Genomic DNA, 24,078 nt, shown 5'->3' on the forward strand with positions numbered 1-24,078 from the left:
ATGAGGATATATGTAATTTCTGATTTTACCTACATTTTATATACACAAATAAAATAAACCCGTGTAGTAGCTTCAAACTATTTGACATGAAGCTACTTTGTATGAATGAATAGATTAAAAATATGAACAACAAACTCACTAAAACATTGAAACTAGGTTAAGAGGTTCAGTTGTTGTTCAGACAAAACAGAAATATGATCTAAGCAGGGTTGCCAACTTTTTCCAGCTCTTCAGTATTTTCCTATAATTTGTGATAAGGAGGGACATTGGAGGGATTTTTGCCCATTCCTCCAAGCAGCTTGTCAGAAGTATTTATATCCCTGGGTTTGCACTTATGTACCCCCCTCTTCAGACCACAGGTTTGTGATGGCATTTAAGTATGGAGACTGAGATGGCCATTGAAGAACATGGATGTTGTTTTCACCTAGAATTGAGAAAAAAAGGTTGCACACGCCAATGCTCCAATAAAATCTTTTTTTATTTGCCAACTTTCTGACAGCAAGCTTGCGTAATCAGGGCTTTCACAGCAATGCTTGCACATGAGTTTTTAAACAAAGATAGACAATGAGGTAATGTGTTGTGACAGCAACAACACAGAACCAATCAGCAACATCACAGAATGAATTACATTAGCATTTACAATATCAAAAGACAAGTTTAACATAATACGATACAAATTATTTTTTAGAATATATTTTTTCAAGAATAAAAATATATTTTAAGAATACATTTTACTAGACATAAAAAAGTTTTGCAAACTTTCCGTAAGAGAAAAAAAAAAAAACAAAAAAAAAACAAAGAGAGCCACAATTACAGAATTTTTAAAAAGTTAATCATCCCTTATTTCTAAAGGGTACATGTAGAAAAGACTTAATGTAAATATTAAACAGGTAAATTTTCAGAGACAGCACCAACAAAATGATGTGCCTCTTGGATAGCTTGAAGTCTCTGTGTAAAGGACTTTTAGCAACAATATACATTACAATGAAACAGTTACATGCCACAATATTTTTTTACAGAAATTGTCTGAAGCTAGATGCTAAAGAAAATGTATCTCTCTTAGGTCGGTTGACTTTTTCAATTCCTATGTAGCGGAGAGAAGAGATAGGGTGATTAGCTTCAACGAAATGAGCAGCAACTGGATAAGTAAGGTTTTTACATGTTATTGTACTGCGATGTTCAGCTATCCTCACTTTTAATTCACGTGATGACATCCCTACAGTGTTTCGAGCAGACCATTTCTGTTATATATATGCATTGGGAGCAATAATTCTTTGATCCCTTGCTGATTTTGTAGGTTTGCCCACTTACAAAGAATGTGACTGTGTAGAATTTTAATCATAGGTAGATTTTTACATTGAGAGACAGAATATCACAAAATAATCCACAATAACAACATCAAATAAATTTTATAAATGTATTATCGTATTTTTGCATGAAATAAGTATTTGATCCCTTACCAATCAGCAATAATTCTGGCTCCCACAGACCAGTTAGTTTTCCATTAAAAAGCACTCCTAATCTGAACTCATTACCCAAAACACCTGTGTCAACTCGTTACATCGTTATGTAGCTGTATAAAAGACACCTGTCCACACAATCAATCAGATTCCAACGTTTTCACCATGGCTAAGACAAAGGAGCTGTCTAAGGACATCAGGGACAAAATTGTAGACCTGCACAAGGCTGGGATGGGCTACAAGAAAATAAGCAAGCAGCTTGGTGAGAAATTTACAACTGTTGGAGCAATTATTAGAAAATGGAAGACATACAGAGTTACCGCTAATCTCCCTCGGTCTGGGGCTCCACGCAAGATCTCGCCTCGAGGGATATCAATGATCATGAGAAAGGTCAGGGATCAGCCCAGTACTACACAGGAGGAGCTTGTTAATGACCTGAAGGCAGTTGGGACCACAGTCACAAAGAGAACCATCAGTAACACACTACACCATGAAGGATTAAAATCCTGCTGCACGCGTAAGGTTCCTCTGCTGAAGAAGGCACATGTACAGGCCTGTCTGAAGTTTTCCAAAGAACACCTGGATGATCCAGAGGAGGCTTGGGAGAAGGTGATGTGGTCAGATGAGACCAAAATAGAGCTATTTGGCATCAACTCGACTCGCCATGTTTGGAGGAATAGAAATGCTGAGTACAACCCCAAGAACACCATCCCCACTCTGAAGCATGGAGGTGGAAACCTTATGCTTTGGGGGTGTTTCTCAGCTAAGGGGACAGGACGACTTCACCGTATCGAGGGGAGGACGAATGGGGCCATGTACCAGGAAAATTTGGGCGACAACCTCCTTCCCTCAGTGAGAGCACTGAAAATGGGTCGTGGATGGGTCTTCCAACATGACAATGACCCAAAACATACGGCCAAGGCAACAAAGGAATGGCTCAAAAAGAAGCATATTAAGGTCCTGGAGTGGCCTAGCCAGTCTCCAGACCTAAATCCCATCAGAAATCTGTGGAGGGAGCTGAAGCTTCGAGTTGCCAAGCGACAGCCTCAGAACCTTAAGGATTTGAAGAGGATCTGCAAAGAGGAGTGGACCAAAATCCCTCCCAAGTTCTGTGCAAACCTGGTGAAAAACTACAACAAACGTCTGACCTCTGTGCTTGCCAACAAAGGTTTCTCCACCAAGTATTAAGTCCTATTGTTCTATGGATCAAATACTTATTTAATGTGAAAATACAATAATACATTTATAAAAATTTATATGATGTTGTTATTGTGGATTATTTTGTGATATTCTGTCTCTCAATGTTAAAATGTACCTATGATTAAAATTCTTTGTAAGTGGGCAAACCTACAAAATCAGCAAGGGATCAAATAATTATTGCTCCCACTGTACATGTCAATGGTTTCATCAGGGAGCAGATTTGTACCCTTTTTCAACAGTCTATGCTTTGTACTTAATTAAGGTTTTTAATTGGTGTGAGATGTGTTTGGTAGCATTAGAGTGTGAGAGAGAGTGTGTGTGTGTGTGTGTGTGTGTGGCTACCCTGATCTAAGTGACTTTGACTATTGAATGATTGTTGGTGGCAGTTGGGGCGGTTTGAGTATCTCAGAAACTGCTGATCTGGGATTTTCACATACAGCAGTCTCATACTCTTACAGAGTATGGGGCAAAAAACAAAACGCATCCAGTGAGTGGCAGTTTTGTGAACGAAAATGCCTTGTTTTGTTGATGAGAGAGGTCAGAGGAGAATGGCCAGATTAGTTCAAGCTGACAGGCAGGCTACAGTAACTCAAATACACTCACTTTTTTAGGTAGACGTGTACACCAACTTGTTAATGCAAATATTGAATCAACCAATCATGTGGCAGCTACTAAATGAAAGACATGCTCAAGAGGTTAAGCTGACCAAATGTGAGAATGGGGAAGAAATGTGATCTAAGTGACTGTGGAATGATTGTTGGTGCCAGACAGGGTGGTTTGAGTTTCTCAGAAACTGATGTCATGGGATTTTCACACACAACAGTCTCTAGAGTTTGCTGAGATTGGTGCGAAAAACAAAAAGACATCCAGTGAGCAGCAGTTCTGCAGGCAAAAACACCTTGTTAATGAGTGTGATCAGAGGAAAAGGGCCAGACTGGTCAAAGCTGACAGGAAGGTGACAGTAATACAAATAACCACACATTACAATGCTGGTATGCAGAAGAGCATCTCTGAGCGTCAAACCATTAAGTGGATAGGCTACAGCAGCAGAAGACTTAATAAGTCGAAAAAACAAGTCTAAGAAATACCTAATAAAGTGCTACATCTTTTCATTCCAAATCCAGATGCATTAAGCACAAAGCATAGGCATAGGCAACAAAGGCGATCGCAGAGGGGCACCTCAGCTTTAAACATCTAGACCATAGAAAAGCATTATTACAGCAAGCACAGCTATCTCAATCTGTGAAATAAGAGTTAGCTAGGTGTAATGCAGTTCTCTGGTTTAAACGATTAACCCCCAAAAACACATTGGAACACACTGGAATTGACTCAGCATGCTTGCCTTGACAGTGGTTAGAAAATCAGATTCTAGTGCTTGTGTGTAATGCATACACTGATCTAAACAGAAGTGCAGTACCTTGAACCTCATAGCGTATGGATGTTTTCATTCCAACCTGCAATCATATGGAGGACTTTTTTTTACTCAAAATGAAATTCTTAAATGTTCTATTTTGGAATGTAAAACAATGGTGTGTTCCAGCTTTGAATCACAACCTTCAATTGGAACCATGCCTACATGAGACTGAATAGTTAGTCTTAACTGCTATTTGGTTAATATCCCTGGTATGCCACGTTATATTTCAGTGAGAAGTTTGTCAGACTTACAGTATGAACCTGACACGAGTGAAAAATGGAGATTAATATAATGCTGACCTCAAGTGCTAGTGCCAAATGGAGCTACTCAATTTTAAAATACTAAAAATCTTACATGAAAAATCACTTGGCAGATGCTCTTACGTGGTTTAGTGGAGAACATCAGTGTTGCTCTCAGGAATACAAAAAGGGAATATCATAAGCTACAGAGGCCCATGTATAACCACAAAGCGAAAGTGTAAAATAAACCTAACAAACCATTTGATTTTCAACAGAAGCTAGGCTACGACTTGGCAGTTAACCTTACACAGCCAGCCTATAGCCTACTGTAGCGATACTATTCCCAAATGAATTCCAAGGAAAGAAAGAGAAAGAAAGAGAATAGCAGGCAATTTGATTTGTTATTTTTTGGATAGCGTTTTTACACTATTTGTTTACATTATTAGATGCAGTGGTATGATGCATTTCCTGAACTCCAGAGTGACCTATATTGTCTAAAGTGTCTTCCGTTTGATTTTTGCAACACTCAAAATTTTTTATTTAATAGTCACTCAGTGCCTTGTCAGTTTAGTCCAATTAGCAATGTATTGCTTTGTGCACCAACTCAACAGCTGCAAGGAGCAACATCATTGGTGCAGTCCTGTGCGAGCGCGACCAGTTGAGAGAGGCTCATGCCCCTTCGACTGTGGTTTTAGCTTACCTGATGTTCGAGAGAAGTGCAGTGCCGACATGTCCAGCACATCGCGAACAGGATGATTTCTCTTCATGAATATGGCACTCTCATCATCTCCAAGATTTAACTCACCTGGATTCTTCTTTCTAATTTTAGCATTTGGCGAATGGACTAAAGGTGAGTTGTTGTTATTATATTAGCCTACACGATCGAAAGCAAAGGAAAATGTGGTTGTTATGGCAATAATATTTTGGAAACATGTATTAAAACACACTGTATTTCTGGACTATAATTGTTAATCAAAATACGTTATATGTTCAACTGTACTAGCTAGTCAGCGTCGTTCTATATGGAAAGTAAACTGTTCCCTCAGCTTGTCGTTCATTGTGTGTCTGTGATTTGAGACTGCTTGATTTGAATACTAATTAGATGAATGGCCCAGACCCAGGCTGCCATCAAAGAGTACACCCTACTACTGCGGGTCACCATATATTAGAGCAGTTCAGCAGTGCTGACAAAAACAGAGTATTCTTCTGCAAGCGAATTTCTCCTTTGACTGATGGAAATATATGTATACCATACTGTATGTATAGAGAGATGTGTATTTGTGTATTATTTCTAAATGGCCTGAATTTCCATTTGAATAGAAAGGTGACCTCACCACACTTTAGATTCTCGTGTCATGTTTTTAAATTTATTTTTTTGGATCAATGGATCCAGACAGACAGATGAAAATGTGGTCAACAAGAGAATTCATTTTGACATGCAGTGTCTGGGGAGGCGGGCACTAATTCTGTCACAATAAATTGTCTTCAACGAATGTGTTTCCTGTTATCGCTCCTGAAACAAGCACACTAGTATAAGCATTCATCAAACAGTACCAGCACACGTTCCATATGGTCAACTAAAAGGTTTTTTTTTATTTTTTTTATGATGACACCTCTGGACAAAGTAACTTGTGCTTAATTTGCATCCAAAAGGAATCTGGCTACTGCAGGAAGTTGGCAGATGGTTGATTACAGAGCTGGACTTTTACATGTGATCTCACAATTTACAATAATTCAGCAAATTCTCCATGAAACATACTTTGAGATTTATCATGTATAGTGCATGGCTCATGGGCACATATTATCATTTGGGTAGCCAAAATATTTGCTTGCCAAATAGAGTCAATGTATGGAGCAGATAATATTTTATCAAAATTGATCCAAATAGTATTTTCTCCAGATAAGCCCTAAATCTTAGGGCTTCATGAGAAATAATGGGGTTTTTTTTATTTTGGGGTTAAGTAGTATTACAATTGTCAACATTTATTGTAGATGTTGCATTTATTGTAGAAACTCCTAAATGTTGAATGGGTGCAAAATGTGTTTAATTTTATATCCTAATAAATGATGACCATTCATAGAAATAGAGGCAATTGAAACAAATATGATATTGTGCTACTGTTATTACTTAATTATGTTTTATGGATGGACATGTGATTTTGTGATTTTTTGATCAGTCAAATAGAAGCAGACATGGCACTGCAGAATTGTTTGAACGTGTATTAATCGTTTATATGCATTCCTACCATTGCACGGCTCCTATTTGATGCTGTGAACTCATTTGTTCTGCTACTTGTATTATAGCAGTGGGAGTTCTGATTCTGGGTTAGAGCAACATGCCTTTGATGTTGTCTCACATTCTGACCTGTAGAATGGCCATGTTGCCGTGTCAGATACGTGACATATGTGACGGGGCTTTGCAGCAGCCATTTCGTTGCTCAGTCCCATTGTCATGCATGATCTCATTGAGCGCCTGTTTAGATGACCTTAGATTGATGGTCAAAGATCTACATATTATTATTACTACGAGATTGAGTTAAAACATAGCGCTACGTGTGAAATGACAGCATTAAGCAAAGCAAATGAAAATGAATTATATCTATAATGTACATGGAATGTTTTATATAGGAGAGTGCCGCTTTCAGTGGAGGACTGCGGTGTAGCATAATGGCTAAGGAAGTGGGGTTGCAACTTTGAGGTTGTAACTTTGATTCCTAGGTGGGGCACTGCTGTTGTACACTTGAGCACTCCACCTAACCTGAATTTATTCAGTGAATATCTTGCTGTACAAACGATTGTTCACAAAGCAATGTCATCTGTGTAGTTTGTCTACGTTGTTCTAGATGAGAGAATCGGCTAAAATCCTGAAAATGTAAGGTAGTGGTTTAAGACAATACAAGAACCTGAATCACATCTGGATGTTCTGTATGACTTCGCAGCCACAGTTAAGGTCTAAATTGTTCCCCTGAGTAATAAACAACCAGGTTTAGGATTACTATAGTGGAGATGTGTGGAGTGTGAAAAGGCGTCCCAGATGGGTTTAAATGTGCTCCTCAAAGCGTACTCACTTCGGATAACAAATGTTCCATGTTCATTTAATTCAACTCATACAGAAAACAAAAGATTTTTAAATATCATGAAGACAGTGTCTAGGTTGTGATTTGAAATTGAGATCATATTTGACTTTATCTCCCTCTTTGGCATTAGAGTGAAGAAAGGAGCGGACATACTGTTGGTGCTGTGTGTGTGTTTACACTGAGCACTGTATATACTTGGAGAACTCATATTTTTCCATTCATGATTAATCATTCATTGTCTTTATTTTGTAAAAGAAATGAAGACAGATAACAGTGTTGGCTTTATTATGAAGAACTGCCATTATGATGGCTTGTGTGTGTGTGTGTGTGTGTGCCATTAGCTGCTGCTTCTGCGTACTCTCTTGATTAGGGAACATAAAACAGGCCAGACTGAATAGAAGGATAAATATTTCAAATGACTGACTTCAATCCACAGACGGTCACCATGGCAATACTGAAAACTCAGGAATGGAACCATGCAATTGGTTGTCATGGCAGCATGATGTGATGCTTTGTGAGAAGCTGAAGTTTGCAGATGTCCTTGTGCTCAAAACAGGAAGAAAGAGGGGTTTGTCTCGGAAAGGCTGGGTTTTTTAGCGGTTACTTTAAATTACAGCGGTGCTCAAGAAATTGAGAGAGAAAAACTATCAGAAATGTCTGGCTGTAAATAAATATTGTGCAATTATTATGTGACAGCTGGCATCAGAGAGTTTTTTTGCTTGGCTCATTTAGAATTAAACACAAAAAATGTATGCTGTCTGTTTAAAGCTGCATTATTTAATTGGAAATTCAAAGAGAAGTATAGCTCTTCAGAATCGGAACTAGAATCACAGCATCTGGTTTGCACATCTATTCTTAGAGGCTTCCTTCCTGTTTTTTCCAGATATGTAGCTGTCACTTTTTTCTTTTTTTAAATAATTTTTTCCAGATTTTTCCCTTTTTTTCCCCCAATTTGGTAGCCAATTGTACCCCACCTGATTCAATCAGAGCTAGTATTAGATACACCACCCATACCCTGTCCCTCGGCGGCCCGAAGGAGAATGACACGCCCTCTTCAAGCCGTCTCGTCTCATGCCCGTTGCCGTGATTCCGAGGCGCCCGAGGTGCTTTATTGTGCGGCGATCTACTAACCAAGCCAAGTCCCTCCCTCTGGAGCAGCGAGCCAATTATGCTGCTCCACGTGAGCCGGCCAAACTTGGCTTTTGGCAGGACCGAGAATCGAACCCATGTCCCCGGTGTGCAACTGCAGCAAACTGCAACCGCAAGTCTGCTGCGTCTTAGCCTGTTGCGCCACCACAGCTCTGTAGCTGTCACTTTTAAAAGGAAAAAAAAACCGGACAAATTGTCTGTATTTTTAATTGAATATGTCTAACCATTTTATTTTATTGTTAGCCATAGCAGCAGTCTTAAGCAGGCCATGACAGTGCTGAAAAGTTCAATAACAGCAATTCACATTGATACAATACTGTAGATGAGTTAAAGCAAACCATGTATTTTTGTCTGTGTATTACCTTGCCCAAGCATCACACCGTGACTGTGTTCAGTAGTAAGCATGTATTACAGATCAGTCATGCTCATTTCTCGCAAACATAATGATCTGCATTATTTCCTAAACTGTTTGGCTTGTAATGGTCAATGTTATAACTGTTTGGCTTGTACGAGTCAATGTTATTACTGTTTGGCTTGCAATGGTCAATGTTATAACTGTTTGGTTTATTATGTTCAATGTTAATACTGTTTGGCTTGCAATGGTCAATGTTATAACTGTTTGGTTTGTTATGTTCAATGTTATTACTGTGTGGCTTGCAATGGTCAATGTTATAACTGTTTGGTTTTTTATGTTCAATGTTAATACTGTTCATTGCTATGATCAATGTTGTAAATATTCGGCTTGCAATGCTCATTGTTATTATGTTATTACCGTTCGGCTTGTAATGGTCAATGTTATAATTGAGGGACAGTACAGTGACCGAGGAGCACTTTTAACTGGGGAAATATTGTTGTATCCTGTATTTGGGAAAACTTGGGATTGTTTGCTATAGTTTAAAGTTTCAGTATTGCAGTGTAGCAAGTACATGGTGTGACTTACACAGCAATTAGAACCGAATAAGTGCCTCTTATTAGCATTACTGAATAAATTGTTTGGAATAGGTATTGTAGCATAACTGGTGATTTGAGAATGCTGTGACAAAGACTACATAAAATTTGTGACACTTCCTGTATCAAATTTTCCAGGTATATCTCCAGTAAAGACCCCATCTCCCTGCCTGTCCAAACCCTGCCAACATGGCGCACTGTGTAAAGAGGTTCCCACAGACTACCTGTGTCAGTGTCAGTCCTCTTTAACTGCCCCCTCAGACGAAAGGTGTGAAGAGTCCAACGAATTGTGCCATCCAGTCTCCTGCCACGAGAGTGCCATATGCCAGCCAGTCACCTCCAACTCCTCCCAGCTGCTGTGCCGGTGCCAGGCTGGAGTATCGGGGGCCTCCTGCGACGGGCTGGTCGGACAGTGCGCTGCCAGTTTGTGTGGCGAGAGGGCGGCCTGTGCGCTGAACCCGTGCCAGGGCAGGGCGTTGTGCAGGGGCAGGGGGGATGGCTATGCCTGCTTCTGCGTGCCAGGATTTCAGGGCAGGCACTGCGAGATCGAGGTGAACGAATGCGCCTCTCAGCCCTGCCAGAACAGAGCGACCTGCGTCAACAAGATCGGGAGGTATGTCTGCATCTGCGGACCGGGCTACACAGGTGAGTGACTTCACAACCCAAACCTGCCTGTTCTACCAAGTGACTGGATAAGAACTCCGGTTGATGGTTATGTGATGCAACCAAAAATTGTCGTTGTAAATATTTCAAACAAAATTAACCATTTCATTCTGAATTAAATACAATGGCTAGACCTTTTGTGAACATTAAAACGTGGTTAATAGGCAATGACAGTGCAACAGTACAGTCAAGATTTCAAAGCAGACGTGTATTACCCTGAATACCCCAATCAGCCATGGTAAAGCTGGCAGCGCTCTGAATATTCTTCATTAGAGATTATAAATGTCTGGCCCAGTCAAGAACAGCATACATTGAAACTGAAATAATATTTTTTTCTAAACCCAGAAAATGAACTATCTTTTAGTATAGGAAGATGTTTAGAGCTAATAATAATTAATTGCATGGAATGAAATGCAACTCTTTTGTGAGAAGCCACCCCGCAGACTTTACGGCATACATCTGCACTGTGCTCTCTGTGACAGTTGGTTGTAACAACCCAATTTCAGAAAGCTGGTGTCAGCTTATCTTACAATAAACAGCGAGTTGTTCTTTGCAAACTCTTATGTCTTCTTCCAATGAGTGTAAGGATTCCATCTAGTGGTGACTCAGTGTTACTTTGACAATTTTTCTCTGAGTAAAAGACAGCACAGTGTTGGGATACTTGTTTTAAGATTAAGGGTTGAGTGGGTTTCCACTCAAGCTGTGAGCCTGATCTGTGATCTGCCATGTGTGATTCCTATTTCTAAAAATGACACTTGCATATAGTAAGCAGTGGATGGTGATCTGAAAACTAAGATGTAGAAACTTGGTCAACATAAATACCTTTCTGAATAGTCAATACAAATAATACAGGTATAATGATTACCAATTTAATTGTGTGCTTTTCGTGAGAATTATTGATCTTTATACCACAAACTTGTGCCACGTACACTCACTGATCACTTTATTAGGTAAACCTGTATACCAGCTTGTTAATGGAAATATTTAATCAGCCAATCATGTGGCAGCAACTAAATGCGCAAAGACATGCTCACATGGTCAAGAGGTTTATCTGTTTTTCAGACCAAATGTCAGAATGGGAAATGATGAACATGCAACATTTGGTTAACATGCAAGATCTTTGCTCATCGATCAGCACAGATCTTCTTAAGTTTATTCTCTAGCCTGTTACACTGAAAGCTAATTCAGTATGCAGTTAATTTTGTTTCCCTGTTTGATTTAAAAGGTAGCCTAATTGATTTTACTAAATGGAATTCCTTCATAATTTACATTAAGCGATATGATATGACGAAATAGAAAGCTATAGGATGAGGCATAATGTAGAGAAAGCATGGGGATTGCTTTTCCAATTATTCAGGTCATTGCCTTGCTTGTCAATGTTGACTTTACAGACAAGATTTCAGCCTTCTCTATTTGAGCCTCAGAAGATGCTCCTGATGCTCACTATAATACTATCTCACAAAAACAGCTCCATATAGCTCGGCAATTATCATCACTCTTCTTTCATTGGAACATCAATGGCCCCACATACATACAGGCACACACACGCATGGTGAGCTGATTAAAAAACAAATAAATAGAAACGGCAATGATTGGGTAAATCTCTTGGATGTCTAAGATGAGTTTGTGCTTCTGATTTAATTCACTATTATTAATGTCAAATTGTCTTATTCTTGTCGATATTATAATTTTGTGTTATTTTATGTTGGAATTGTTGTTTTGTCGACTGCAAAATGCAATAGTGAAAAAGAAAACATTCATTTAAAAAGGGCCAGAGAAGAAAAGAGTGTAATTTTTCTGTGTGTCATCTTGGACATATTGAGGCAGGTAACTCTCTCCATTGTGATTAAAGGCGCTCGAGCTAAGATTTTCAGTTCAGTTCTGAACTAATGCATGGAAAATAATTCATGAAAAATAAGGCAATTGGATGCATATAAAAATGTATCAACAGGGCATTGAAAAGCAGGATAAATAACACCTGCTGTTATGCAATTAATTTATCTACTTCTACTCTGGAAAAAAAGGGCGATGTTTGTAAGGAAAAAAGAAAAAAAATCAACATCTGCTCATGAGCATCATACCACAAATTCAGCGACTAAAAAGTAATCAATTTCACAGTAATCCTCGTCTTACTATGATGCTCATCCAGATGGTTGGAGGGATGAAACTTTTCTGCAATGGGCTGTTTGCAGAACGTGCTCCATATTGGCCCTTCTCAATATTCTAGGTACCAGCTGTGAGCTCGAAATGGATGAGTGTCAATCACAACCCTGCTTCAATGGGGCCAGTTGTCACAACCACCCAAATGGCTTCTCGTGCACATGCAAGGCTGGTTTCGGAGGCGATTTCTGTGAGATCGACATTGAAGACTGCGCAAGTCTCCCATGTCAGAATGGAGGAATTTGCATAGATGGGGTGAATAGGTAAGAGAAGATTGCCTGCATTCGATTGTAAAAAAATGTTTTCAGAAAAAGTACTCAATTGTGGATACAGCAGTGCTATACTGAAAAAAAATATATTACAGTTCACTACATTACTCATGTTTCTTCTGATATGATAAAAGTGTCTAGGAAAGTTCTAATTGTGGGGAAAATATTGTGTTTAGTATTCCAACCTTTGAAAACGTCTCCATGCATCTTAACTTTAATTTCCAACCTTGTAGTTACAGCTGCAACTGCTCCTTCTCAGGCTTCATGGGCCTTAACTGTGAAATTCCCATTACACCCTGCATGTCTCAGCCTTGCTTCAACAACGCCCTCTGTCAGGACAATCATGGGAACTACACGTGCAACTGCTGGCCAGGTACTATCTAACCACCGGAAATAGGAATCTGTGACTCACTCGGTTTTCGACAAATTTGGACCTTTATGGAACTGTACCACCATGGCCTGTAGACTGGTTGCTGCTGCTCAGTTGGAAAGGGGCATTGGGCCAGTCACTTTGCTCTCGTAGGAGTAAAGTCTGTCAATTCAGTGTCAGGCACAGCCGTGGAGATTACAGCCTGCGCCCAGCTGGCTTCCTGCCTCAACAGCTTTGGCTCAGTTCTGCTAATACCTGTTGCTCAAGTTAAGCAGCATGCGCGAACAGGCCTAAAATAAGCACTAAGGCGTGGTGATGGAAATAAGCGCTGTCCTGTTTTATTGCTGCAGAGTCATAAAAGCAAAGGAACATTGTGTCATATGATGACAAATCTGCAGCTATTGGAGTTATTGGCATGTATGTGTGTTCATTGAGTTTAGGAAGAATAGCACAAAGCTTCTCATAATGACAGCAAAAGGCAAATATCTACTGCTACTACTGCTATGCGGGAAACTGGGGTAAGGCAGTGGATGCTATATGTGTTAATTCAGGTGTTATTGCAGGGTTCGAGGGCAGGCTCTGTGAAGTGGATATCAGTGAGTGTGGAAGCAGCCCTTGTCTCTCTGGAGGAAGCTGCTTTGAGCTGTCCTGGGAAACACTGTATGGGATTGAGCCTCTGCTCCCAGCACTGTTTGACCCCCAGCAGGCAGCTGGCTTTGTGTGCAGATGTCAGCCAGGATTAAGAGGTAACCCCATGAGCACGCAGAAATACGCACTGTTCCTGACATACGTAGCCTGTTAGTCACAAGAACTTGAATAGTTACAGCATCTGCAGAAGCTAACGGGGATCCACATAAGTTACAAATATATTGCTGAATAAAAGCCTGTGTGTAGTAACACACCATTTTGTGTAGAGTATAAAACCATTTAACTGATATAAAACTTTCACTGCCTTTTAGTCCTGTGTGGTAAAATGCGCAGATTATGTAAAAAAAACGATGTTTCTAAAAATCAACCCCGGTAGCCTGTAAGTTGTTTAAATTGCATTAAGCTAATCCATCGGATCAGGCTTGGGAAGACCAGAGGCTTGAGTCGGTCAGTTTGATATGTGGAGAACTGAGAGAGCCGTCCATGGGGATGGCCTTTGTAGTAAAACATATTCTCCAAATTCTGCCATTTCTAAAAGAATATACGGTTATTGACTGGAAACACTTGCAGCAACAATGGTGAGATCTGGCGCTTGGGGTTGGAGCCTCCTTTTGCTCAGCATAGGTAATGTTGTTCCCTACGTAGTTTTACCTTTTGTGTAAAGGGTTTTGTGGAAAGAGATTGATCTGAATGCATATTTGCACCTTAGAGGAGGAGAGAGGAGTGAATGGTTGTACTTATGTCTGGTATCTCAGGATATTCATGATTCATGACACTATATACTATAGTATGTTTTGGCATCTCAATATTCTTGGATAAGTTACAGGCACATATTCCAAATGGTAAAAATGTGATATTCGTCAAATTTGGGTCACCATTAAATGTGATATCACAGTCTGCTTGTAGTTCTGGGGTGCTTCTTGCTCTGGCCTTCTCTTTTTCTCGTGGATTATTAATTTGGAGGATTATTAAAACCTGATGTTATTGCCTCTTTTGGATGAACTACAGTCTGACGTGTAAAAAATTTATCAGAATAATTTTGGCACAACATAAATGTTGGTGTGACAGAGGGAAACCGCTACAAAGTAATCCCTTAACACCCTCTGTGGGACCCTTCTGCAGTCTCAGTTTGTCCCTAGTTATCTGCCAATTATGGAGCAAGCGTTTTATCTGTGCACACACACAATGATGCACTGCCTCCTGTGAGATAAACACACAATCAACATAATAATTGCTTATTCATCCAGTTGGGTCTTCTGTTTATTGTTAGCAGTCATTAAATGTCCTGGGGGAGTGTAATGTCAATGTATGGTGTTGTAGTAGCATAAACAAGTATTTAAAAGTTCATGTGATGGCATGAAAATGATAGTGTGATCATCCTTAACTCCTTATTAACTGTATTAATGGTATTAATGTCAAGGAAAATAGTTAAAAAAAAAAAAATCTTAATGAACTGAACTGTAGCTATTGCATGAAAAAAATAACCGTGAAATGATCAGGTTTTGTTTCCTTCTGAATATTTCCTCCTTCAGACTTTTATTTTTTTTAATTTAATGTATTTTTGCTGACATAACTTGCCCTGGAGTACTGTTGTTAGTGAGCTAATTTTGGAAATACAGAGATGGCACCAAACAAGATTTTTATAGATAAAGAAGTTGGCAGCCTGCAGCAGCATCCAGTCATTAATCTGAGAGGTTGTGTAATCTGTTTGCATTTATGTATTAGTGTCATTTATTATTCTTTCTGTTTGGTTCCAATTGTCTGACCCCTCAGAGGAGAAATTGTCCCCATACATTTGTCAATGGCAAATAACTCAACCCTCAGCTGTTCCAGGAGCAAATGCTAAATGTTAATGGACTGTATTTGCTCATAAAAAGTTGCACTGTCAAAGAATGTGGGCTCATCCCACAAGCAATCCTTAAACACATGCTCAATAAACCAGTTAATTATGCTTACCATTTCTGCTTATGTACATACTGTATCTTCAGGCGTATATAATTGTGTACAATTGTGCTTGAAATGCTAAGAATAGTTAAATCGCTCAAGGCTTATTTGTACTTGCACCATTCACAAGATCTGACTGTCTGTCTCTTTAGGTACCTTGTGTGAAGAGGACATAAATGAGTGCAATTTGAACCCATGTCAGAATGGAGGCATATGTGAAAACAGTCACGGAGGCTACACGTGCCACTGTCTGAAACAAAGCCAAGACGGGGCCTCGTATGGCGGGGAGAACTGCACGGAGGTCTTGGTGGGCTGTGAGGGCCACAGCTGCCAGAACGGAGGACAGTGCTTCCCCTTTCTCAGGGACGGACGCCAGGGCTACACCTGCAGCTGTCCCGGTGGCTTCTCAGGTCCGACGTGCCAGACGGCCACCACCTTCTCCTTTGAGACGAGAGGCTCCCTCCACCTGCAAACTCCGTCCACGGACCGAGAACCACCCTTCAGCGTGACACTGAGCTTCAGGACCGTGCTGGAAAACGGCGGAATTTTCCGGAGAGGCAGCGCGGAGCAGCTCCTCGGGCTGTACCTGGCGGCCGGCCGCCTCCGCCTCGCCCTGCAGAGGGACAGCCGCCCGAAGAAAGTTCTCCAGCTGCCTCACAACGTCACCGACGGTGAGTGGCACTCGGTGGGAGCCGTGCTCGGCGACGGGTTGCTGGAGCTCAGGCTCCTGGATGGGTTGTGTACGGAGCACTGTGTGGTGGTCTCCCGGGTGGAGGGCGGAGGCTTGCCAGGGCTGGGATCGGCCTTCCAGAGGACCTCAATAGGAGGGGACGGAGACATGGGCGTCGGCTACTTCATCGGGTGTCTTCGGGACGTGCGGGTGGACTCCCATCTGGTGGTCCCTAAGGACTGGCACCCGGAATCGGCCATCAACGTGACCCCCGGATGCAGCCACAGAGACAGGTGTGAGGACGTCCCGTGTCAGAACAGGGGCCGATGTGTCAACCTGTGGCAGAGCTACCAGTGTGAGTGCCGTCGTCCGTACGAGGGACTCAACTGCTCAGAGGGTAAGACCGGCCTGTGGAAAACCTGCCCTATGAACAATGTCCACACTGCTTCACACTGCTTCACACAGTTTCAGAGGTTTTCATCTGTTACCAATTCTACCAGTTTTGTAGAATTCCAAGTTAAGAATGTGCAACCAAAAATGCATCTTTGACCTTTAAAAGGCTGACTCTGCCATTGGAACTGTAATTGGTTTGGAATCAGCCATCGTATTCAGACAGATTTTAAACAGTATAGCTTTCTGCCTTCTTCTCACTGTCTACATCCAGGGGTGACCCATGTCTGTTATGGGCTGTTCAGAATGAGACAAGACAACCCTCAATCCATTTCAGTACTCGTGTACTTTTGTACAGTAGGTTAATTGACCTTTACTTCCCTGCTTCTTTGAGAACAGAGAGTAGTACCTCCAAAAGTATTTACTTATATTACATTAAATTAATTGACACAACACAGAAACTGAATGAGTGTAGATGGTGGAAAACACCTCTGATGGGTGTTTTTTCAGAATGAATTCCAAGTACTTGAAGACAGGACAGGTAAATGTAATCATTACCACTGCCACACTGAGGTAAAGCTTAATTCAAACTAGATTTAACCCACCCTCAGCTTCCAAACAGTAAATCACCATTGAGTGAAGTAATAAAGCAGTCTCCCTGAGTGTTGAATTTGTAATTTATTTTTATTCCCTCAACTTCATTGTGCTGCAAAGGCTGTTTTGCACCAGGTCTACACCCGGTCCAAATGTCTTGCACTGAGACAGTGTAAAGGCATGCCTCATCCACAAACATCTTAATAGCACTATGGCTATGCTTCACTAAAAGGAGGTAGTATGTATGTAGTTCAAACACAACCGCTATGTAAAGGCACCTTCTTCTTTTGAACAAGTACAAGGACAATTTTCAGCAACAATGTTTTTCATAATATTTTATAATATATACAATGCTTTTTGTTTACAAATCATTCACGTACTCACGAAACACAGCGATTAGTTGTGCGTATTCGGGATATTGAACGGACGGATAAACTTTGTTCTCTTTACCTCCTCCAGAATACATCACAGGCCGATTCGGAAAGGAGGATTCTCAAAGCTACGCTGTTTTCAGAGTCGACGAAGACCCGGGGCAGAGCGCGGCGCTGTCGGTGTTCGTTCGCACCAGGAAGCGCGGCGGGCTGCTGCTGGCTCTGTCCGACGGCTCTGGCCCGTACCTCCAGGCGTGGCTGGAGGACGGCAGGGTTCTGGTGCAGGCGCGGGCCGGCCAGCCGGACAGCCTGGCGGGAAAGCAGTTTGTGAGCGACGGGAGCTTCCACCTGGTGAGCGTGAAGATAGAGCGGAACCAGGTGAGCCTGGTGGAGTCGGCCGGCAGGCAGGGAACGGTCTCCGCCCGGGGCCTGCGGGTGCGGTCTGGGGACCTGGTCCATGTGGGGGGGCTGGCTGAGCGGGGTGAAGCAGCGTCCTTCGGAGGCCATTTCAAGGGGTGCATGCAGGACTTGCGACTGGACTCCAGGCGCTTGCAGTTCTTCCCGATCGGTGTTCCGGTGAACGGGTTCGCCCTGCAGCGCCAGGTCGGTGTTGCTCGAGGCTGTGCTGGTGAGGACTACTGCAGTGTAAGTAACAGCTTTCAGTTTCCCTTACGAATACACTGTACAAAATGATACGCCACATCTACCCAATAAACTGAATGTATTATAAACAAATGTAAAACAAACAAGTATTATTATTGAATCAATATATCTTAATATTATTGATTCAATTGACATTACATGTAATATTATTGATTAATCTGTTAACTTACCTTCATTTTATTAAGTAAAGAGGGGTGTCATTTTTTACAGTGAACTGGTACCTCTGCTGAATTTGGCAGGAGGACTCACCAACTGGTCTCGATTGACGATCTATTAATTTACAGATACTTGATGATTGATACTCTAACATTGCTTTTATTGTTAGTGTTATTGTTATTGTTGTTGTTATTGTTGTTATTTTCTACCAGTAAGCATAATTAGAATTTCCTAATTCTCATTATCTGCAAGACTGATGGACAAAACAATTGCACTGTAATTAATTTACATTACCATCACTCAATGAGTTTCTGATTTTAATCTGTAATAATAATCCTATTAAACAGCAACAGTAGTGCTGGTTCTCATGAGCTAAATGGTGAAAACCGAATTGAAACCGAAGATATATGAGTATGTAATATACATATAATTGGATTCACAGTTCAGAATTCAATTGTCTCTATACCTGGTAAAAAAACAATCTTCCCCATAATTGTGTATTTTTTGTCTTGTCTCCATGATAATAAGCCTATTTGGTTGATAACAAGCAGGCATTTGCATGTAATGTCTAAGTCTTTACTTCTGCATTTTGAAGCTAAAAAGCCTGCCTTGTGACAATCAATATCAGACCTCTCTTTTCATAAACACAGTGTCCTGGGTTTCATTTTGGTCATAGCACACTGTAAATTATTACTGATTTCACATGGGCAATAAAACCATCTGAAATGCTGGAACCATTATTCTGAAGTGCACTTACGAACATTCAATGCTTAAAATTGATGTGAAATCTGTGTCTCAACGATTGATGCAACCAAAGCCTTGTCTGTATGATGGCACTATATATGAGGCGACGGCATTTTAACTCTGAAATCTAGGCAATACACAAAATGACCCCAATGTATACCTGTGTTTTGACTCCATAATTGCTACTGTTGAAATATTTCATGCATTGCAAGGTGCGGGACACATTTTCTTTCCTGTGTATTTCTCATTGTGTACGGACATCTAATGTAAAACCTGCGGACTGGAGCGTGAAGTATAAAGGACAGGCTCTCCGTAGGATAACGGAAGCTTCCCTTGTCTTGTTCAGAAAAATCCTTGCCATAACGGGGGCACGTGCTACTCCATTTGGGAGGATTTTACCTGCACCTGCCCTCCCAACACAGCAGGGCGGCGCTGTGAGGAGGTGCAGTGGTGTGAGCTGCGGCCCTGCCCATCGGCCACGGTCTGCCAGCTCCTCCCCCAGGGCTTCGAGTGTGAGTACCAGGCTCTGCGTCTTCCTGTCAGTACCTACCCTCTCCTGCAGTGACACGGGAGCTTGAATCAACGGGCATAGAAAACAATCACACACCACTGCATGCATGACTTGTATAAGTGTGTCAGTTATACCCATGAACCCATTAGGTCTTGTAGCAGAGAAGGGGGATTGCCCTGAGCCACCATTTTCTCTTTCTTTGGATTAACTGTGAGATAACCAATGATTAGGTCTTAGTCAGTGAAACAATGACAGCAGCGTGTCAGCAACCTAATAGTCTAAATATGTTTGTTTTCTGTCACGTACATAGGTATTTCCAACGCGACATTTTATGATGACGGCAGCGTGTTGTCTTACAAAAGCAATGGCAAAATCTTCCGGAATCTTATCGACATCTCCTTCAGCGTACGGACCAGGAAAGGCAACGCCGTCATAATCCATGCGGAAAAGGGGCCCGAGTTTGTCACGGTGTCCCTGCGGGACTCCCACCTGTTCCTGGAGCTGCTGAGCGGGGAGACCTCCCTCCCGCTGACCCTGAGGAGTCGCAAGCCGGTGAGCGACGGGCGCTGGCACTCCGTGCGGCTCTCCGCCACATCCCCCCGGTCCCCGGCCTCCCAGTGGACCATGCGCGTGGACGAGGAGGAGCGGCCGGCCACCTCCGCCGGCCGGGCGGGAGACCTGGACTTCCTGAAGGAAGGCGCGGATGTTCTCCTGGGCGGGCCGGGTCCGGACGGCGCGCGGAACCTGGTTGGCTGCCTGAGCACGGTGTGGGTGGGCGGGGTGGCGTTGCCGTACCACGGCGCGGCCGAGGTGGGCCTCCCCAGGCCTCAGGAGGAGCAGTTCGTCAAGACGTCGCGCCGGGCGGTGGTGAGCGGCTGTTCGGAGGAGCGGGCCTGCTCGCCCGGGTCCTGCCGGAACGGGGGCGTCTGCGAGGAGCGCGCCGGCCTGTTGGGCTGCAGCTGCCCCCCGGGCTGGGCCGGGCGGCTCTGCCAGACCCCCGACGCCTGCGCCTCCAGCCCCTGCTCCCACGGCAACTGCAGCCTCCGCGCCGTGCCGTACCACTGCGTCTGCGAGCCGGGCTACTCCGGCCTCACCTGCGAGGAGGAGACGGACGCGTGCGCGGGACACCACTGCGCTAACGGCGCCACCTGTCTGCCAGGCGCCGGCAGATACTCCTGCCTCTGCCCAGAGAACTACACCGGACCCCACTGCACGTAAGGACTTCCCGCGCGCACCGACGGTTCAGTCTCTGCCATGATGTCGCACCGTTCCCCACTGGAGGCCAAGGGACACACTCATAAACAAGTTCTCATAAACTCATAAACCCTCATAAGTGCAAACCTAGGGTGGCAGTGGCAAGAAGAAACTGACAAAAGGGAAGAAACTGTTGGAGGAACTCAACAGTAGGAGTTCGTAGTGAGCAACGATGAGTCTGTCAGTCAGTCAATTTTCAAATCAGTTTAAGGCAGTCAGTCAAATTGAGTCAGTTCACGTGAAAATGTTTTCTGGACCAACTAAGGCTAAAATTAAAGAAAGGTTTATTGGGGTTAACCTAGTCTGTTTATGTCAAAATATCTCTCAACCTCGATTTCCACCCTGGTGTAAAATCCAGCTATGACCTGCTTGAAATGACCAGTTACCAGCTGTTTCAAAACATAGCTTGAGCTGGTCAACCATGTTGAGTATGGAGCTGGTGTGAACTGGTCAACCAGTTACCAGCTGCTTCAGAACCTTGCTTGAGCTGTGTTCTCAACAGGGTACCCATTTAGACATCTAGATTCTGGCTTTTGCTCACTGGGATATTAGATTTAACTTCTAGAATGATGAATGGGCTAAACATCAGTTCATATCTCTCCTTTGGCAGGTTTGATACCAATTTATTCCTCATGTCATGGGAAATTATCATAAGTGACAGTTTGAAATCTCAGCATTGGAGTTTTACCTTTTCTCATATACCCAGGCTGTTGTATTAGCCCATCGTACAGTCTAATCTTACAAACAAGCATGTCCTCCAAAGTACAATAGCAGCTTCCAAAAAAAGGGAACAAAATAGTCTTGCGGCTGATTTAGTATGCGCACGTTTATATGTAAATGTACATTTATTATGATTCATTTCATCAGTGTAAATCAGTTGTTTGAAAATGAAAACAGCGAGTTAATGGTGAGTGTTTCAATGTTAGGCTTGTGCTAAATGGTTAATGTTTTGTACTGGGGGTTGAGTGTTGGCTCATCCGTCAGCAGAGAGACACCCTCTCCTGTGATAGCAGTGATTTTCTCTGGGCTTGGATCTGCAGCATGCCTGCGAGCTCTGTCTGGGGAACAGGAGAAGCCATTTGTCTAGTAAACACATTTTTCTCTGTAGCTTCATCACACATTGCGAATGGAGCCTTTGAACAAGTCTCGCTGCGCTGACGGCAGAGATGCATGTCCTGTAGATAGAACACTGTGTACACAATTCTTTCATTTGTGTCAAAACAATATTTTTGTCTTATTTTGTTTTTGTCTGCCCCCCCCCCCCTTTAGTGTAGAGGTCGAGGAAGTTCCTTGGTACATCATCAAACATGTGTAAGTCTTATGTTCCATTTTTGGCATTTTTTCGAAAAAGGATCTTTTTTTGTGTCAGATGTGTTCTCTAGGTGTTGTATAACCTACTGCAGTTTCTTACATTCCTTTGCACTATCACCTCCACAATCTAAGTTGTGTGGTATGTATTTAGCGCACTCCTCTTGCTAACAGACTTTTAAAACCTTAGTTGAACAGAACAGATGGAGAACTAAAAATCTCATGATCACAAACACATCACAGAGTCTAAGAATCTCTATGGCGATTAGCTTTGAGTAGGCACAGGTGGGAGTTTTTACCTTTACCCGTTTTCCTCTCTGCCTCACTTCAATTAAAATCCTAAAATAGAAAGTCAAAGTTCGGTACATACAGTGCACACATAAAGAATTAGCACATATGCTGCGCCTTTACTTTGTGTAGCTGACGTAGCGCTGTGTGATGGTGCTCCTCATCAGCAGTAATGCTTTCTGAAAGCCAATCTGATTAGCCTGACGGGTGCTTGAGCCGCTGTGGGTGGCAGTGTCAGCAGCTGCTCACGTGCCGCCCCTGGGAGGCCAGCGCCTGACCCCGTTTCTGTGCGCTTTCTGAAACAGACGTCCCAAGCTCCCGGTGTCCGTCTGTGGGAATGAGCAGAAGAACTACACCTGCTTCAATGGGGGCAACTGCAGCGAGACCAGCATGATGTGCGACTGCATGTCGGGGTTCACCGGGCATCGGTGAGGGAATACGCCTTCTACGCTCCACCGGCCATTTCATACGCCTTCCACACCCCACCTGCTGTTTCATACGCCTTCCACATCCCACCTGCTGTTTCATACGCCTTCCACAACCCACCTGCTGTTTCATATGCCTTCCACAACCCACCTGCTGTTTCATACACCTTCTACGCCCCACCGGCCATTTCATACGCCTTCCACACCCCACCTGCTGTTTCATATGCCTTCCACATCCCACCTGCTGTTTCATATGCCTTCCACACCCCACCTGCTGTTTCATACGCCTTACACATCCCACCTGCTGTTTCATACGCCTTACACATCCCACTTGCTGTTTCATACGCCTTCCACATCCCACCTGCTGTTTCATACGCCTTCCACAACCCACCTGCTGTTTCATATGCCTTCCACAACCCACCTGCTGTTTCATACGCCTTCTACGCCCCACCGGCCGTTTCATATGCCTTCCACACCCCACCTGCTGTTTCATATGCCTTCCACATCCCACCAGCTGTTTCATATGCCTTCCACACCCCACCTGCTGTTTCATACGCCTTACACATCCCACCTGCTGTTTCATACGCCTTCCACATCCCACCTGCTGTTTCATACGCCTTCCACATCCCACCTGCTGTTTCATACGCCTTACACATCCCACCTGCTGTTTCATACGCCTTCCACATCCCACCTGCTGTTTCATACGCCTTCCACATCCCACCTGCTGTTTCATATGCCTTCCACACCCCACCTGCTGTTTCATACGCCTTACACATCCCACCTGCTGTTTCATACGCCTTACACATCCCACCTGCCGTTTCATACGCCTTACACATCCCACCTGCTGTTTCATACGCCTTACACATCCCACCTGCTGTTTCATATGCCTTCCACACCCCACCTGCTGTTTCATATGCCTTCCACATCCCACCAGCTGTTTCATATGCCTTCCACACCCCAACCATTTTATATTCAAAATTCTTACTCAGTCTAGCACTCTGCTCAGCACGTATAACCCGTGCATTACATTACATTAATGGCATTTGGCAGACGTTCTTATCCAGAGCGACGTACAACAAAGTGCAAAGTGCATACCCATAACCAGGGATAAGTGCGCTGAAAGACCCTAGAGGGAAGTACATTTTCAACTGCTACCTGCACAA

At 42.9% G+C, this 24,078-nt stretch overlaps 1 protein-coding gene across 1 annotated transcript in view; it reads left to right on the top strand.

Moving 5' to 3' along the window:
• Window positions 1-5,044: 5,044 nt before the first annotated feature.
• The window catches only part of crb1 (crumbs cell polarity complex component 1), a 28,750-nt gene continuing 9,716 nt past the window's right edge, over window positions 5,045-24,078 (top strand). The window contains exons 1-11 of the mRNA XM_061238891.1: window positions 5,045-5,163; window positions 9,626-10,132; window positions 12,378-12,573; window positions 12,813-12,952; window positions 13,513-13,695; window positions 15,694-16,608; window positions 17,655-18,211; window positions 19,476-19,641; window positions 19,951-20,854; window positions 22,164-22,205; window positions 22,796-22,918. Coding sequence (XP_061094875.1) covers window positions 5,079-5,163; window positions 9,626-10,132; window positions 12,378-12,573; window positions 12,813-12,952; window positions 13,513-13,695; window positions 15,694-16,608; window positions 17,655-18,211; window positions 19,476-19,641; window positions 19,951-20,854; window positions 22,164-22,205; window positions 22,796-22,918 — 3,818 coding nt within the window. The 5' untranslated portion in view covers window positions 5,045-5,078. The remainder of the gene's footprint in view (window positions 5,164-9,625; window positions 10,133-12,377; window positions 12,574-12,812; window positions 12,953-13,512; window positions 13,696-15,693; window positions 16,609-17,654; window positions 18,212-19,475; window positions 19,642-19,950; window positions 20,855-22,163; window positions 22,206-22,795; window positions 22,919-24,078) is intronic.

This window comes from Conger conger, chromosome 4 (assembly GCF_963514075.1).
Source record: "Conger conger chromosome 4, fConCon1.1, whole genome shotgun sequence".
Taxonomy (NCBI): Eukaryota; Metazoa; Chordata; class Actinopteri; order Anguilliformes; family Congridae; genus Conger; species Conger conger.